At 50.9% G+C, this 13139-nt stretch overlaps 1 protein-coding gene across 1 annotated transcript; it reads right to left on the bottom strand.

The window, feature by feature from the left end:
- Nucleotides 1–440: 440 nt before the first annotated feature.
- LOC111163918 (solute carrier family 35 member F3) lies at nt 441–7122 on the bottom strand. Its single transcript, XM_022553109.2, has 4 exons — nt 7036–7122; nt 4796–4988; nt 3715–3804; nt 441–676 (listed from the first exon to the last, which is right to left on the bottom strand). Exons 1-4 carry the CDS (start codon nt 7120–7122, stop codon nt 441–443), a joined length of 606 nt encoding a protein of 201 aa, XP_022408817.2.
- Nucleotides 7123–13139: the final 6017 nt, after the last annotated feature.

The following is a 13139-nucleotide window of genomic DNA, read 5'->3' as shown; positions in this document are numbered from 1 at the left end:
ATCTTTTGGTTCATTGAAATCCCTTAAAATTAAGAGTACAGCTCTGGTATAAAACAAGGTATGACCTACCATAGCTGAAAAATAATCACAGTGTGCAATGTAATTTTCAGTTGGGAAGAGTCAAAACATCTGCCCTGCCTTGTCAAGAACATCTGTCATCCCAAACAATCTAGGCAAGCAACATTTTCTGCTGCTTTACATTCATTTAAAAAGAGCGGAGAGGTTCTTTTCTCTCCCGTATTTAACTGGTACCCTTAAGTGAAAGGTCTGATGTGAAAAAAAGTGCAAGCAAATTGGACATGCCAATAAATACCATATAACTTACCGCAGATTACCAAAACTGTACAGGTATGTACACCTCACCAAACCGAGGTTCCCCCTGCGGGGAAGAGATTCCAAATCACCCACGCGAGCGTCACACAGAGTTCTCGGGCAGACCGTCAGCGGGCGAAGGAGGGCCGGGCCCTTCCACCCTTGTTCTGAGGTCCCGAGCCCAGGTCCGCGCCGCCCTCCGCCGCCTCCTCCTTTTTCCTCACTTTCAGGCGGGTGAGCAGCTTCATCAACCAGACGTCCCACTCCTCGGGCAGAAGCAGGAGGAGGAAGCCCAGGCCAATGATGACCATGGCGATGACCCGGACCCCGTTGAAGACGATCTTACTGGTGTAGCGATCAACAACTGCAGGGGATGGAGAGCGTGGGTTACCGGGGGGCGATCTTGCCAGGCCATCAGGAGAGCAGGGCCCCGGCCAGGCCAGGGCCTGGGGCGCCCCCTTCCGCGGGGCCGGAGCTGTTTTCCCTTGACCAGGCGGGCAGAGGCTGCCTCCCAGAAATCCCCCGTTAACTTTACAAACCCTGTCTGCTGCGAGGCCTTGCGCTGTGTTTCACTTTCCCCAATTGACCTGATACCCTAGTTCCCACATTAATCTGTGCGAGAGACAAAACGAAACACCAGGGGCAGTTGGAGATGTGCGTGTGTATTAATATATACATTCACCAAAGTTAATCGTGGCCACCTCCGGGTTGGCAGGATAATTAAAACGTTACTGCTTTCTTTATATTCTTGGCACTTTTCACATTTTCTACAGTGACATACTTTATTTTTATAATTTAAGAGCATGATATATATAATATACGTTCTGAAGACCAAACTTGACCTGGTTCTTTGAAGATAATAAATACAAACTTTTGTTCCACCCCAGGATATTATTAGTGTGAGGCTCTAATGCCACCTGTGTCACCACCGATTATGAAAGTTTATTAAAGGCCCAAGAAGCTCATTCCTGACCCACATCAGGTGAGGGAACAAAATGAGAACAGGATTCATGTCAGGTCGTACAAATCTAGATCATCATTCTCTTCATAACTAAAGATCAAAAGCATTTCAAATGTTGGTTTTCTTTTCTTTTCTTTTTTTGCTTTCTTGTTCTCTTTTCCTAACTAAATCAAACAAATCTGGGGCCTGCCTCTCCACAAGGGAGAATTAGATTGCTTTTTTTTTTTTTTTTTGTGGTACGCGGGCCTCTCACTGTTGTGGCCTCTCCCGTTGCAGAACACAGGCTCCGGACGCGCAGGCTCAGCGGCCATGGCTCACGGGCCCAGCTGCTCCATGGCATGTGGGATCTTCCCGGACCGGGGCACGAACCCGTGTCCCCTGCATCGGCAGGCGGACTCTCAACCACTGCGCCACCAGGGAAGCCCTAGATTGCTTTTTTTGAACGCATTTTGTGAAAGAGGGTTTTCTGACTTGCATGTGCCGCTTCTGAAGCCTGACGTGCTGGACCGCTCGCCCGCCGCATGAAGGGGCTGCTCTGTCATCCCCCCCATGTCCTGCCACATCTTCCTGCCCCTCCCCCTACCCTTGCACCTGACTCTCACCTCTGTCTGGAGGGTGGGTAAAGAGGTAAAAGTTAAACCTGAAAAAAAGCACTTTGTGGGCTTCCCTGGTGGCGCAGTGGTTGAGAGTCCGCCTGCCGATGCAGGGGACACGGGTTCGTGCCCTGGTCCAGGAGGATCCCACATGCCGCGGAGCGGCTGGGCCCGTGAGCCATGGCCGCTGAGCCTGCGCGTCCGGAGCCTGTGCTCCGCAATGGGAGAGGCCACAGCAGTGAGAGGCCCGCGTACCACAAAAAAAAAAAAAAAAAAAAAAAAAGGCACTTTGTTAGTAGCCCTTTTGTGGAATTAAAGTGCCGCTTTTATCTCACTCTAATTCAGAAGCAGTTTGATTTTTAATATTGGCAGCATGGCCTGTTAATTCACAGATGGGGAGAGTCAGTTAGCAAGCCATACAAGCTGCACTAGAGAGGGCGTCAGGGAAAGTCAGAAAGCCCAGCAAGGGCTCTGCTCTGACAGTCGGGTAACAGCCGACTCCTCGGCTTCTCTCCTCCCCTGGAGAACTGAAGGTAATTCCTTCCCCTGACACGTTACGGACCCTCTTACGTTGCAGGTAAGTAGTAAGAGAATTCTGATTAACCTCTCACACACCCGGCTGTATGATATGGTCAAAGTAGCTTCTATACCAGGGCCGCCTGGAATATGCCTCCTTGAAATAAGAACACTGTGGGACTATAAAGACACACCAAGATGCAGCGGGGGTAAGTTGATGCGTTATTTTTCAGAAGCCTGTAGTGTATGGAAACTGACAAGCTGGACCACTTTTTTTACCAATTTTCCAGGAGCTCAGGGGCTTTCCTACCTTTGGAAGTTCTGCCTCATAGGTCATCTCATGTGGTTCTCGTATCAACCAAGGTGATGACGTGGGGACGACCTTCACTTTTAGGGGACAAGCAAAGGCCCAGAGAGGTGATGCGTGGGGACCGCCATCCTCCCTCTGGGCAGGGATGGTGCTGGGCCCAAGGAGTCTGGGGCCAGGGTGCGGCATATACAGAACGTGTGAAATGGGACAGCAGGAAGAGGTTTAGGAAGTTGATTGCGGCTTTGCCTGTGCTTCCAGGCTTACTAACGCCAGACTGAACAGGATAAGGGGTTGCCATCCCCTGGGGGCCTAATCCTCTAATGGCCCAGAAGCGGGAGGGTCGGGAGATGGCTCTGGCGGGAGCCCAAGGGGGTGAATGCTCTGGGGAGAAGTGATTCACAAACAGGTTCTACAGGGAGGGCAGGTGTGAGGCCGGGGGCGTTCTGGGAGGAAAATCTGAAATTCATAGCAGAAGAAGCCAGGAAAAGGAAGGAGGTGAGGGGCAGGTCAGCTGAGCGTGTCGGCGAGTCCCCAGTGAAAGAGCGAGCCAGGTCCTGAGCAGCTGGGGGAAGGGCTGTCTTCTGGGACTCGGGGAACAGTGTTTACGCTTTTGCAGTTTGCAGACATGCCTCTACCTCAGGCCTTCCATAACCTGAGCTAGCGGTCTCTTCTGGAAAGCCACTTAACAAAAAGTAAAAATTTCCTCTGCTACATATTTGTCTATACTTATCAATAGTATTCATGATATACATCTGATCCCCCCACGCCAGTCTGAATGGAGATGGCTTTAGACTTTCTGTATCTTGGTGTGGCATGTGAAAATCAAGCCGCCCTGGAGAAAACATTGCATGTGTCACAAACGTCAACGTTTTACCGAAGTGCTTTCTTTCTACAGAGAAGGTTAAACATGCCTGCTATACCAGACACAGCCAGAATACACGTATGTGTGCGCACATGCGTGTTTGTGTGTGTTTGCGTGTGTGTGTGCTTACAAGCAGATACAGAAAGCCATATAGGTTTACCTGCATTCACAGGTACACTGAGGACGATTCCAAGAGACATCAGAGTGGGATATGTAACAGCAATTCCAAAATTTAATACAATATTGAATGCTGAAATACAGAATTAAAAAAAACAGGTGTTATTCACGACTGGCCCTAGACTTTCCCCTGGTCCGTCGGACCCCAGCTTCTCTGATGAGGCTGGAGTCGTAGGTGTTTTGCCCTTTACTCTGACTCAGTGAATTCCGGGTTCCTGCAAGGGCTCCAGAACTGGGGGATCAGGGCCAAACATCCTGCTGACTCAGTTCTCCTCTCTTTCCTGAGCTTTGAAGAAGGGAAAAGAAATTTGGAAAAGGGAACCAGCGAGCAGGCACTAGAAAAGAGGATTGGGGCCCTCCTATGTATCCTACTAACTTTGCTTTTCTCTGTTGCTGGCAATGATTCTGGGATGACTATGAATAGGAGCTTTGGAACGTACGTTTTTATTTTAAAATTTATTTTAATTTAGTTTTTTTCTTTTTGAATTTTTTTCATTGTGGTAAAATACATATAGCATAAATTTTATTATCCTAATCGTTTTTAAGCGGTATGTACAGTTTTTGATGGAAAAGGGATGAGGCACCTCCTTGGTTTCTTTCCTGCTTAGGACCAGCCTTATATCAACTAATGATATGATAGCTGGTGATTAACACTAATGTTAATGATAATCGGTAGTATTTACTGAACATTATCAGGCAGCGTTCTAAGAGCTCTCTGCATGCACTAATTTACTAACTTCTTACCAGCCCCATACAAGAAATGTACTATTATTAGTAGATAACATGCAGCATACTGGGCTACTAGTTCACTATTCAGAGCACCAAATGACCATGGCCACTACTGCAGCGACCGTAGTCCTGGAATTAGAATCCAGTGTCACCATTTCAAAGGCTTTCCTTTTCGCGACACAATGACCTAGAACAGCACGAGGAACTTAAGGATAATAACAGACTCGTGTTTCTCCTTCAGGACACGGGTTTCCAAAGACTCCCCTTGAGCTGGCCGGATGCCGCTCTGTCAGTCCCTGCTTTCTGGTGATTCTGACAGCGTGATCGCCACTTACTCAATAAGAGGACCGAAAATCCACAAAGGTTTCCCCATGGAATGTCATCGAAAGAGCTCCAGTATTCCACTTTGGTAAAGTAGAGGATGACAGGAATACAGGTGATGAAGAGGATGTTAAACACACCCAAAATGGACAGAAATAAGGCGGCTTCTCCAAACTTAGCACTGCCCAGGAGGAGCTTGAACAGGACCTGACGGAGAGAGCAGAGGAGGAGGGGTGATGGCTCACCTAAGACTCCAACTTGCCACGGAGAAGCGAGTGCACTTGGCAAGCTGGGGCTGGACCACGGGACCGACAGCCATGTTACAGGTAAATTCTACCTCATATGGCCTTCCGTGAAGGGTGGTGGGCTTTACCTATGCCCAGTAGCAACACGATGGAGAGTTACTCTCCAGGTACACAGAGAGCAACTTCAGAAACCATAGGTTGTCACGCTAGGCTTGATTCCTCTGTGCTGTATTCATGACACCACATCCCGGCTTCAGAGCACTGAAGACGAGGAAGCCACATAAATTAGAAGCCACTTAAATTAGAAGCCACTTAAATTAGAAGCGTCTGCCATGATTACACATTCCTCTCGGGGACCCCTAACATTAATCTCTGACCTTGAACAACACGGTTTGAAAACCACTGCCCCCAAACAAAAGGGCTTTGGCTGCAAAGACATTTCCTATAAATCAAAGGGAGAGGGATTATAACACTCACAGCTCTCTGCTCCAGCTCACCACCCCTGTTGCCGACATGGCATGGGTTTTAGCAGAACACACCCGACTTTGGTTTCGTGCACCTGTTCCTGTTTGTACGTATCTGAGATGCATGACAAGCCAGGAGACGGACAAAAGTGACTGGAGAAGCCGGGAAGCTGAGCTCCCAGAGGCCACCGTCCGGCCCCCATGTTTACTGAACCGTCCACAGTTACGGACCTGATGGTCCAATTTCAGTCTCTGCCTTGCTGTCCTTCCTACTTTCCTCCTTCTTCCTCTTCCAGCCATTTCACATCTCTCTCAGGTATCTCTGGGCATTTCTGGGCAGGAAGCACGGAAAGGGAAATACAGTCAATTGCTTTCACCCTTCCACCTACCGGCCTCTCTGTGTAAAGATCAGGCAGTGTAGGAGGTGGAAATGTAAGTCTAAGTCAGAATATCTGTGTTCATCGTGGATCGCGTTTCTATCCGCTCTCGGCTTCCCATTAGAAGAGAGCGGAGTGTGGCCTCTCAATATTTTCTGCATTTTGGACCATGGCTCTGGAGTCCCAGAATGGGGCTAGACTATCACATCCTCTGAGTGAGATGTGTCCCAGAGGGGGAAGATGGCCCGTGTGTGGTGGGGCAGTGAGGCCAGGGAGCTGATGAAAGGTAAGATGGTACAGATGTTTCACTTTCCAAAAGTGTCTTCCTCCCAGTGCCGGAAAAAAGTTCCTTTTCTTAGAACTTTCTACAATCCTTTACGTTCTCTGCCCAACCATCTGGATCCACAAAGGGCCAATAAGTTTCGAAGCTAAAATCTCATTTCTCACCGAATCCTCCAGTTCAGTTTCCCAACCCTGGAGACCACAAAATATTTGCATTCTTGACTTTGGATCCAAAGAGAAGGGCAGGTGAGGGGAGAGAGTGGCTGAGAGGCAGAATGGAGCAGGGGAGAGAGTGAGGGGCGAGTGTGGGGATAAAAATTGTTCTCTCGAGACTTGCAGTTGGCCACGCCTCCCAACAGTTCCCAACATTTTGTCAAAAATATTTTATAATTCCCCATATGATAGTAGCTGTGCTTTTATTCATTCAGTCTACGGGCAACGCTTGAAATGCATACGGATTCATGTTGAATACTGGTGAGCTCAAAAACCATGTGATAAAAGATTTCAATGCTGTACCAGATATTCAAATTTTCATTTCCAATCTGGTAGGAAAGTATCTGACCAAACACTGAGCCAGCCAGTTAGGGCCCCGGATCCTTCTCCGGTCCTTGCCAAACAAGAAAGTCACCGATCGGACTCAGCCAGTCCATGGTTCCACCCGTTTTATCCCAAATGCTGCAAATGTACAGCCATTGATGGAAAGGTCTGGAAAGCCAGGGCTAAGAGCTGCTGTGTGTCTCATCACCACGAGGCTTCGTGTGCCCGGTGCCCCTGGAAAACAACAGCTCACCTTCAAGCCCAGCCTCCCCCAAAGCAACGGGCTGGCCACGCCGAGGCCTGCCCTTCCCTCCCAGGAGGGCCCAGAGAGCCTGCTCCCCGCGTCTACCTTGTAGAGTGCGGACACGGACGCCGAGCCCACCACCAGGGCTATGCCGATGACAGAGTGGCTGTGGAAGCCATCCGCGTAGGTCATCATCACGATCCCAGCGATGGCGAGGATGGCGGCCACGATCTGGATGGAAGGAAGACACGGCGGTCAGGGCAGCGGTGGGGAATCGGAGGGGCCCCCTAAGTGCCAAGGGGTAGGCATGTTCATGGGGGTGCGATGGCGGGGAGGCTCCTTTTCAGTCCTTCTTTGGGGACCAGGCAAAGGCTGCTTTCCTGTCTAAATATTTGCCCCTGCTTGCAAGGGGGCACTCGGCAAAGCCCGGCATGACCCAGGAACTGGAAACGGTTGGCAGCAAGGAGTGGCACCGTGGCTCGGCATCACGTGGGAGGGGGGCAGCCACGTGATTCCCGGGCACCCGAGAGGAGGCGGTCATAATCCCAACGACAGGCTACTTGGTCGTGACAAGGCCTGGTGGTGACCACCTCTTAGTTCCCTCGCAACCTTCCGTAAGCACCTCATAGGGTCCCGCTTTTATGTATCTCATGTCTCAACAGAGAAGGCACAGTGACGACCACAGGCCTTGGCCCCATTTTACATGCCAGCAGTAGGACCTTCTGAGGGAGCGTGTGTCACGGGCCAATCAGGGCTACAAACAGTGTCCTAACCCTGGCTACTGCAGGGCCTGACCTCCACGGCCCACCCCCTCCAATCTCTTCTCAGGTGGGGTAGACGCTCCAGGGACACATACACATTCCTGCTGTGCAAAGTCAAACTGTCAGAGTGCAAAGGAGATCCACTGACTTGGGATAACACTTCGCAAAGGAGAAATGCATTAGCACCCAGAATAAGCGTAAGTTCTAATCAGAGGTGATCGTGGAGCTGCAGAGACGTTGCTGGGTGGCAGGTGCTAAGGGGCCGCTGTAGGCAGAACCCGGGGAGGGCAGGACAAACGAGCGCAGCACAAGTTCTGACCGCTGGATCTACTGGGAGTTTCTCTCTCTTACGGATTTGCTCAAAATTCCCTCCGCTCTCTGTAGCAATATCGAGTAGCTGACATTTACTGAGTGGTCACGGGATACATGTTTTCTGTGTATCTTCTCATTTAATCCTCAAACTAGGTAGACATTATCATTCATTTCATTTTATAGGCATGGACACTTAGGCTCAGAGAGGTTCAGCAACTTGCCCAAAGTCACAGAGCTGCTGTGTGGCAGAGCAGGGACACACATTTCAGGTCTAATAGCAAAGTCAGTGTATATATAAACACAGAAAGTAGGATTCACATAATAAGCCACTGCCAATTGTACTCTGAGATCTAAAGTGAGGTTTCCTGCATGGTTGAAGCATGCAGTGTTTAGGTTAGTGAGAGGTAAAGTGCTTGGGTCCCAGCAGCTCGAGTTGTGCATTCCTCATGCAGTATTTTCATATAAAGACACATACACCCACACACAGAGGCCCTTGAGAGAACAGGAGATCATCATTTCCTAGAGAAGTGCCATCCCTGCTCTGTCTACTTGCTCCTTCTGGTTTAGTGATTCACCTTTATCTCTCATTATCACATAATGCACACATTTTATATTCGAATGCTACACGTACTGTGTACGACTCTTCATTAAGAGAAAGAAACAGAGGCACAAGACAATAAGTGACCTTTTTTCCCTCCAGGAGAACAAGGGGCTAATGAAAAAGCAGGCAGGGCAAGGGGTGTGGGTTCTGCTCCAGAGGACACGCACGGTGCAAAGATGATGTATCCAGCAGCTGGATACATCTGGCAGCTGCCAGCTGGCAGCCAGGTAAACAGAGAGAGGGAACTAATTAGAAAAAGAAGGGAAGGAGAGAGAGAGAGAGGGAAGCATACAGCTACATTTCAGATGATGCGGCGCATCTCCAAAGGTACTTGAGTCTTTCCAAACATAAAGATGAAGTTTGAGGGGATGAAGGAGAACAAGGGTTATTTTTTCCTGAAGATTTACAAGGCAGATTTTGGATCTCCTCACTCTCTTTTCTCTATTGATTAAATCACAAACAGCTAAAAGCTTCCGCCTGAGCTGTGCTGTACAGAAGAGCTGAGGGAAGAGGCAAGAAATAGAGAGCGTGGGTGGCCACCGGCTTCCTGGCCAACATTTGCCCAGTCCAGGCCGGTGGGTTCATTCCGACAGGTGGCACCGGGGACAGTGATCTCCCCGTTCACGCCTCCAGGGCTTCCCCTCTTGGGGGTCCCCGCCACACGTCACAGGCTTGACCCAGCCAATTACAGGGCTCACTCTCTGGGCATCAAGAGTTCCCCTGGAACCCCCGACCCGGAGCCTGAGGCCCTGACCGCCGTGCTGGAGGGGAAGCTGGCGCTCACCTCGCGTCCAACACCCCTAATAGCAGAGCAGAGTTGAAACATACCCTGCGGCTCTGGGGGGCAGAGCCTGAGCGTCCTTCCCCCAAACCTGCCATTCCCTTGAAGATAGATACCAGATCTCTTTAAAAAATAGGTGCAGAGTATACATTTTCACCCTAACATGTCTGGTTTCTTGGTTTACATTTGGAAATGTTCCCTGCCTGTTTCCTGCACTCAGATGAACTCTCCGGGAAGGCCGGTCCTGCGTGTCCTGTGGTTTCACGTGGTCCTCACCTTCTAGATCCGGGCCTCCCTGGGGGAGAACGGCGAGTCTCAGGATGGAATCAAGTGAATTTCCCTCCTTCCCCCCACCCCTCCTTTCTCACACTTTCCTGTTGCCCCCAACCCCAATGTATCCCACTGAACAAGAACTTGGGGATCCACACAGATGGGTGACAGTGGCCTGAGACCAACAGGGGTGACAGCCACCATCTCTACTTCGGCTGGGGAAAATCTTCCCGGGGAAGAGGAAGAATCATGGGCATGGGGGACGCTGAGGCCAGCATGCTGCCGTTTAACCTCTTAATGGGGGCCTTGCCCGTATGGTTATAACCTGCCCGGCCCCCAGGGCTCTGGATTCAGGGCCCCAGCAACCCACCGATGCCCCCGTCCCCCCCATGGCACACTGTTCCCCATCAGATGTCAGGCCGAGAGGGAAGGTGTAGCCCTCAGTGGAGTCTGCCCGCCTCTCAGACCAGCGCCACTTCTCACTCCTGCTCAAGATGTGATGGGCTGCACGTTCTCTGCCAGACAGAGCCCCGTCTGCGATGCATTTCAGATCTGCACAGTCTGGGGCAGTTTAAAAAAGGGAGAGGACAGGCTAATTTTTAAATTTACCTCCCCTTAACATTTCCCCTCCCGACCGCTGTGCTGCCCTCATCGACTCCAAGAGAGTCCGGAGGAATTTCCAGGTGCTCTAGTTCACCCCTCTCGTGTCGGAGGCTGGGAAGGGGTCTGAGCCGGGAACCCCCCGCCCCGGGTTCCCCTACGCTCTGTGTGCCCTGTGCCCTCCCCCAGGCTGTGCTCAGGTGGAAGGGGACAGCCGCCCAAACAGAAGTCGGAGTCGGGATCAGTAGCTGGGGTTACCATTCAGGGATGGCCCCGTGGGAGAGGCCGCCAGCATGTCACTATGGAAGACATCAGCTGGGACCTTACTGAGATGGGAACTGCTCTTGGAAGAAGTCCAGGCTCCCCAGGACCGAGCTGCGGTGGTTGGATGCCGCCCAGATGATCCCTCAGCTTGTCTCCTTGCTCTTCCTCCAGTCCTCCTGGTGTGAACGCTCTAGCTGCAGTGGGTGATTTTGAAGAGCTGAGGGTCCCATCTGCCACCTCCTCTGAGATGCGGGCTGCGGGCAGTGCAGCTGGTCAACCCCTCCTTCATCCAGCTGCGGGCCACAGCCGGGCGGGCTTTGGCCTGGGAGGGGCCGTACCTCCTGCCCTCAGAATTCTACTCGCTCTCATTCTCCTGCTGCTTCTGCTACACCAAACCGCCTCCCTAAACAGTTGCCAGCCTCTGACACTGTCGGCCAAAGACTGGACAGGTCCGTCAAACGCCTCTTATTGAGAAGGAATAAGAAGAATAACAACGCTGAGGAAAGATGACATTTATTGGGTTTCGCGTGTCGGGCACGCATACCTTATTTTATTCTTACAACTGTTCTCTGAGTACTAACATTCTATTTTAACGTCGGGTAATTAAGGCTCAGAGATGTTAAGTAACTAGCTCAAGGTCCAACAGCTCATGAGAGTGGACCCAAACCCTCATCGCTCGACTCTAGGTTAGAGGACCCATTATGACCCCAAGCCTGGAAGACACGTGAAATGCACATCTGAGTACACAGTCAAGGGGTGATATGGGGGCCAACGTGGGCTCCTCTCATACACTCACCTCTGATGCCACATGTGGCTACGATCTCCCCAGCATTCGAAGATAAACATTTTCTTCTCTCTGGTCTGTCTGCATGACTCGGCCCTGTTGATGTTTTGTAGGAACCACAGCCCTTGTGATTTGAGTCACTGCCTTAATAACTCAGGCCCTCTACGTCACCTGTTCCACAAACATCTGTCCTCTACATCTGTGTGACTCTCAGGCCAGTCTGCTCGGCCCTCCAGGATGGAAAAGAGTGTCAGTTGCCTTCAATCTCTGGCAATGACCCAGTAGAAGATGCCAGCTAACCCAGCATTCCGAGGGAAGTCTCAGAGAACCTGTGTACTGGTTAGGTCTCATCCTGGGCTCAAATCTCCATCTGTTTCTCAAGGGGGGCCTTTCAGTCACACCGGCCAGCTGCCGACATCTTACAGATTTTACGAGCTCTCTAGTAAAATCTCGGCGTGGGATGACCTTAGAGGACAGGTCACGTACTTCTAAGAGGGGTGATGATTATTAGAGAGACTCACAACTGCGTGGTGCTTTACAGGTTACGAAGTTCCATCACCGACACCGGCTCCTGGATCTTCATTTCAGTGCTGGCCTCGTGCCAAAGGCTTCAACACGAAAATCTGTTCAGTCTACAGGGGTCGGCACAGCCCAAGCTGAGCAAGCGGCCAGGATGGCAGGACTGAATCACAGCTCAGGGATGTTAGCGGAAACCCTCTTTACCCATGAATAGCAACGAAGAGAAGATCTGGGTGTGCCACTCTGTTCTCTGTGAGTCCAAGTGGGTTTCAGTGTTTTCACACCTCCTTCTTTTAACCTCAAAAACTTTCTGTTTTCTTCTGCTTAGATGCAGAATGAACCTTGAAGCCTCTCTTCACAGTAACAATCTCATCCGGAATTTGTTTTGGACATCAGAATCACGCCTCCAAATGCTCCACGCATCCCCCTGGCTTTTGACCTCAAAATAAAGCCGCAGTGGGTCCTAGGACATCCGAATCTTTAGCGTCCAGGCGATTGGACCGATTGCCTCTGGCCGTACCTCATTTCTAGTGGAGGTGTACTCGATGGTCTATTGGCTCAAAGCTTTTCTGGGTGGTAGCACAGCGAGCTGAGTTCTTATTCCAAAATTAACACGAAGCCTCAAAACAAATTTTCCCCCTACTGCAAGCCAAAAATCTGACTCAGCAGTTGACTCACGTCCCCTCTGCTGTTTGAGAAACTAGGTGGGCGTGAATCCACCATGAAGGTGATGCCACTGTCCCCAGGACAATTAGCCAAGGACACAAGCGCCTGGAGTCTCCCCCTTGCTGGGTTCCCAGCAGGGTTCACTCTAAAGCAGAGGTCCCCAGCCCCTGGGCCGTGGACCGGTACCGGTCCGCGGCCCATTAGGAACTGGGCCGCAGAGCAGGAGGTGAGTGGCGGACGGGCGAGCGAGCGAAGCTTCATCTGTGTTTACAGCCGCTCCCATCGCTCCCATTACCGTCTGACCAGTCCCACCGTCCACCTCCCCACCCCCGTCCCTGGAAAAACTGTCTTCCACGAAACCCGACCCCGGTGCCCAAAAGGTTGGGGACCGCTGCTCTAAAGGGACTGCCCTTCAAAAGGACTCTGAGCTTCGTGGGCTTCCTACACGGCCTGAGGGTGCAGAAGCCGGCAGGATTCTGTCAAGGCTAAAGATCACCTGTTCCTTTATCTATATTTCGGCTCCTGTTTGATAGCGCACTTGTCATATTTCACACAACTGTTCTGAAATGTGACTAGCTAAATCTGACTCGATTTTAAGGGAATTTACGCAGTCTCAGATGTAACAACCAGAGGTGATTCGGGGGTATCATT

This window comes from Delphinapterus leucas, chromosome 16 (assembly GCF_059928025.1).
Source record: "Delphinapterus leucas isolate spDelLeu-1000000601 "Yukka" chromosome 16, BTC_Dleu_Yukka2, whole genome shotgun sequence".
Classification (NCBI taxonomy): domain Eukaryota; kingdom Metazoa; phylum Chordata; class Mammalia; order Artiodactyla; family Monodontidae; genus Delphinapterus; species Delphinapterus leucas.
This window is presented reverse-complemented; position numbering and strand designations above follow the sequence as displayed.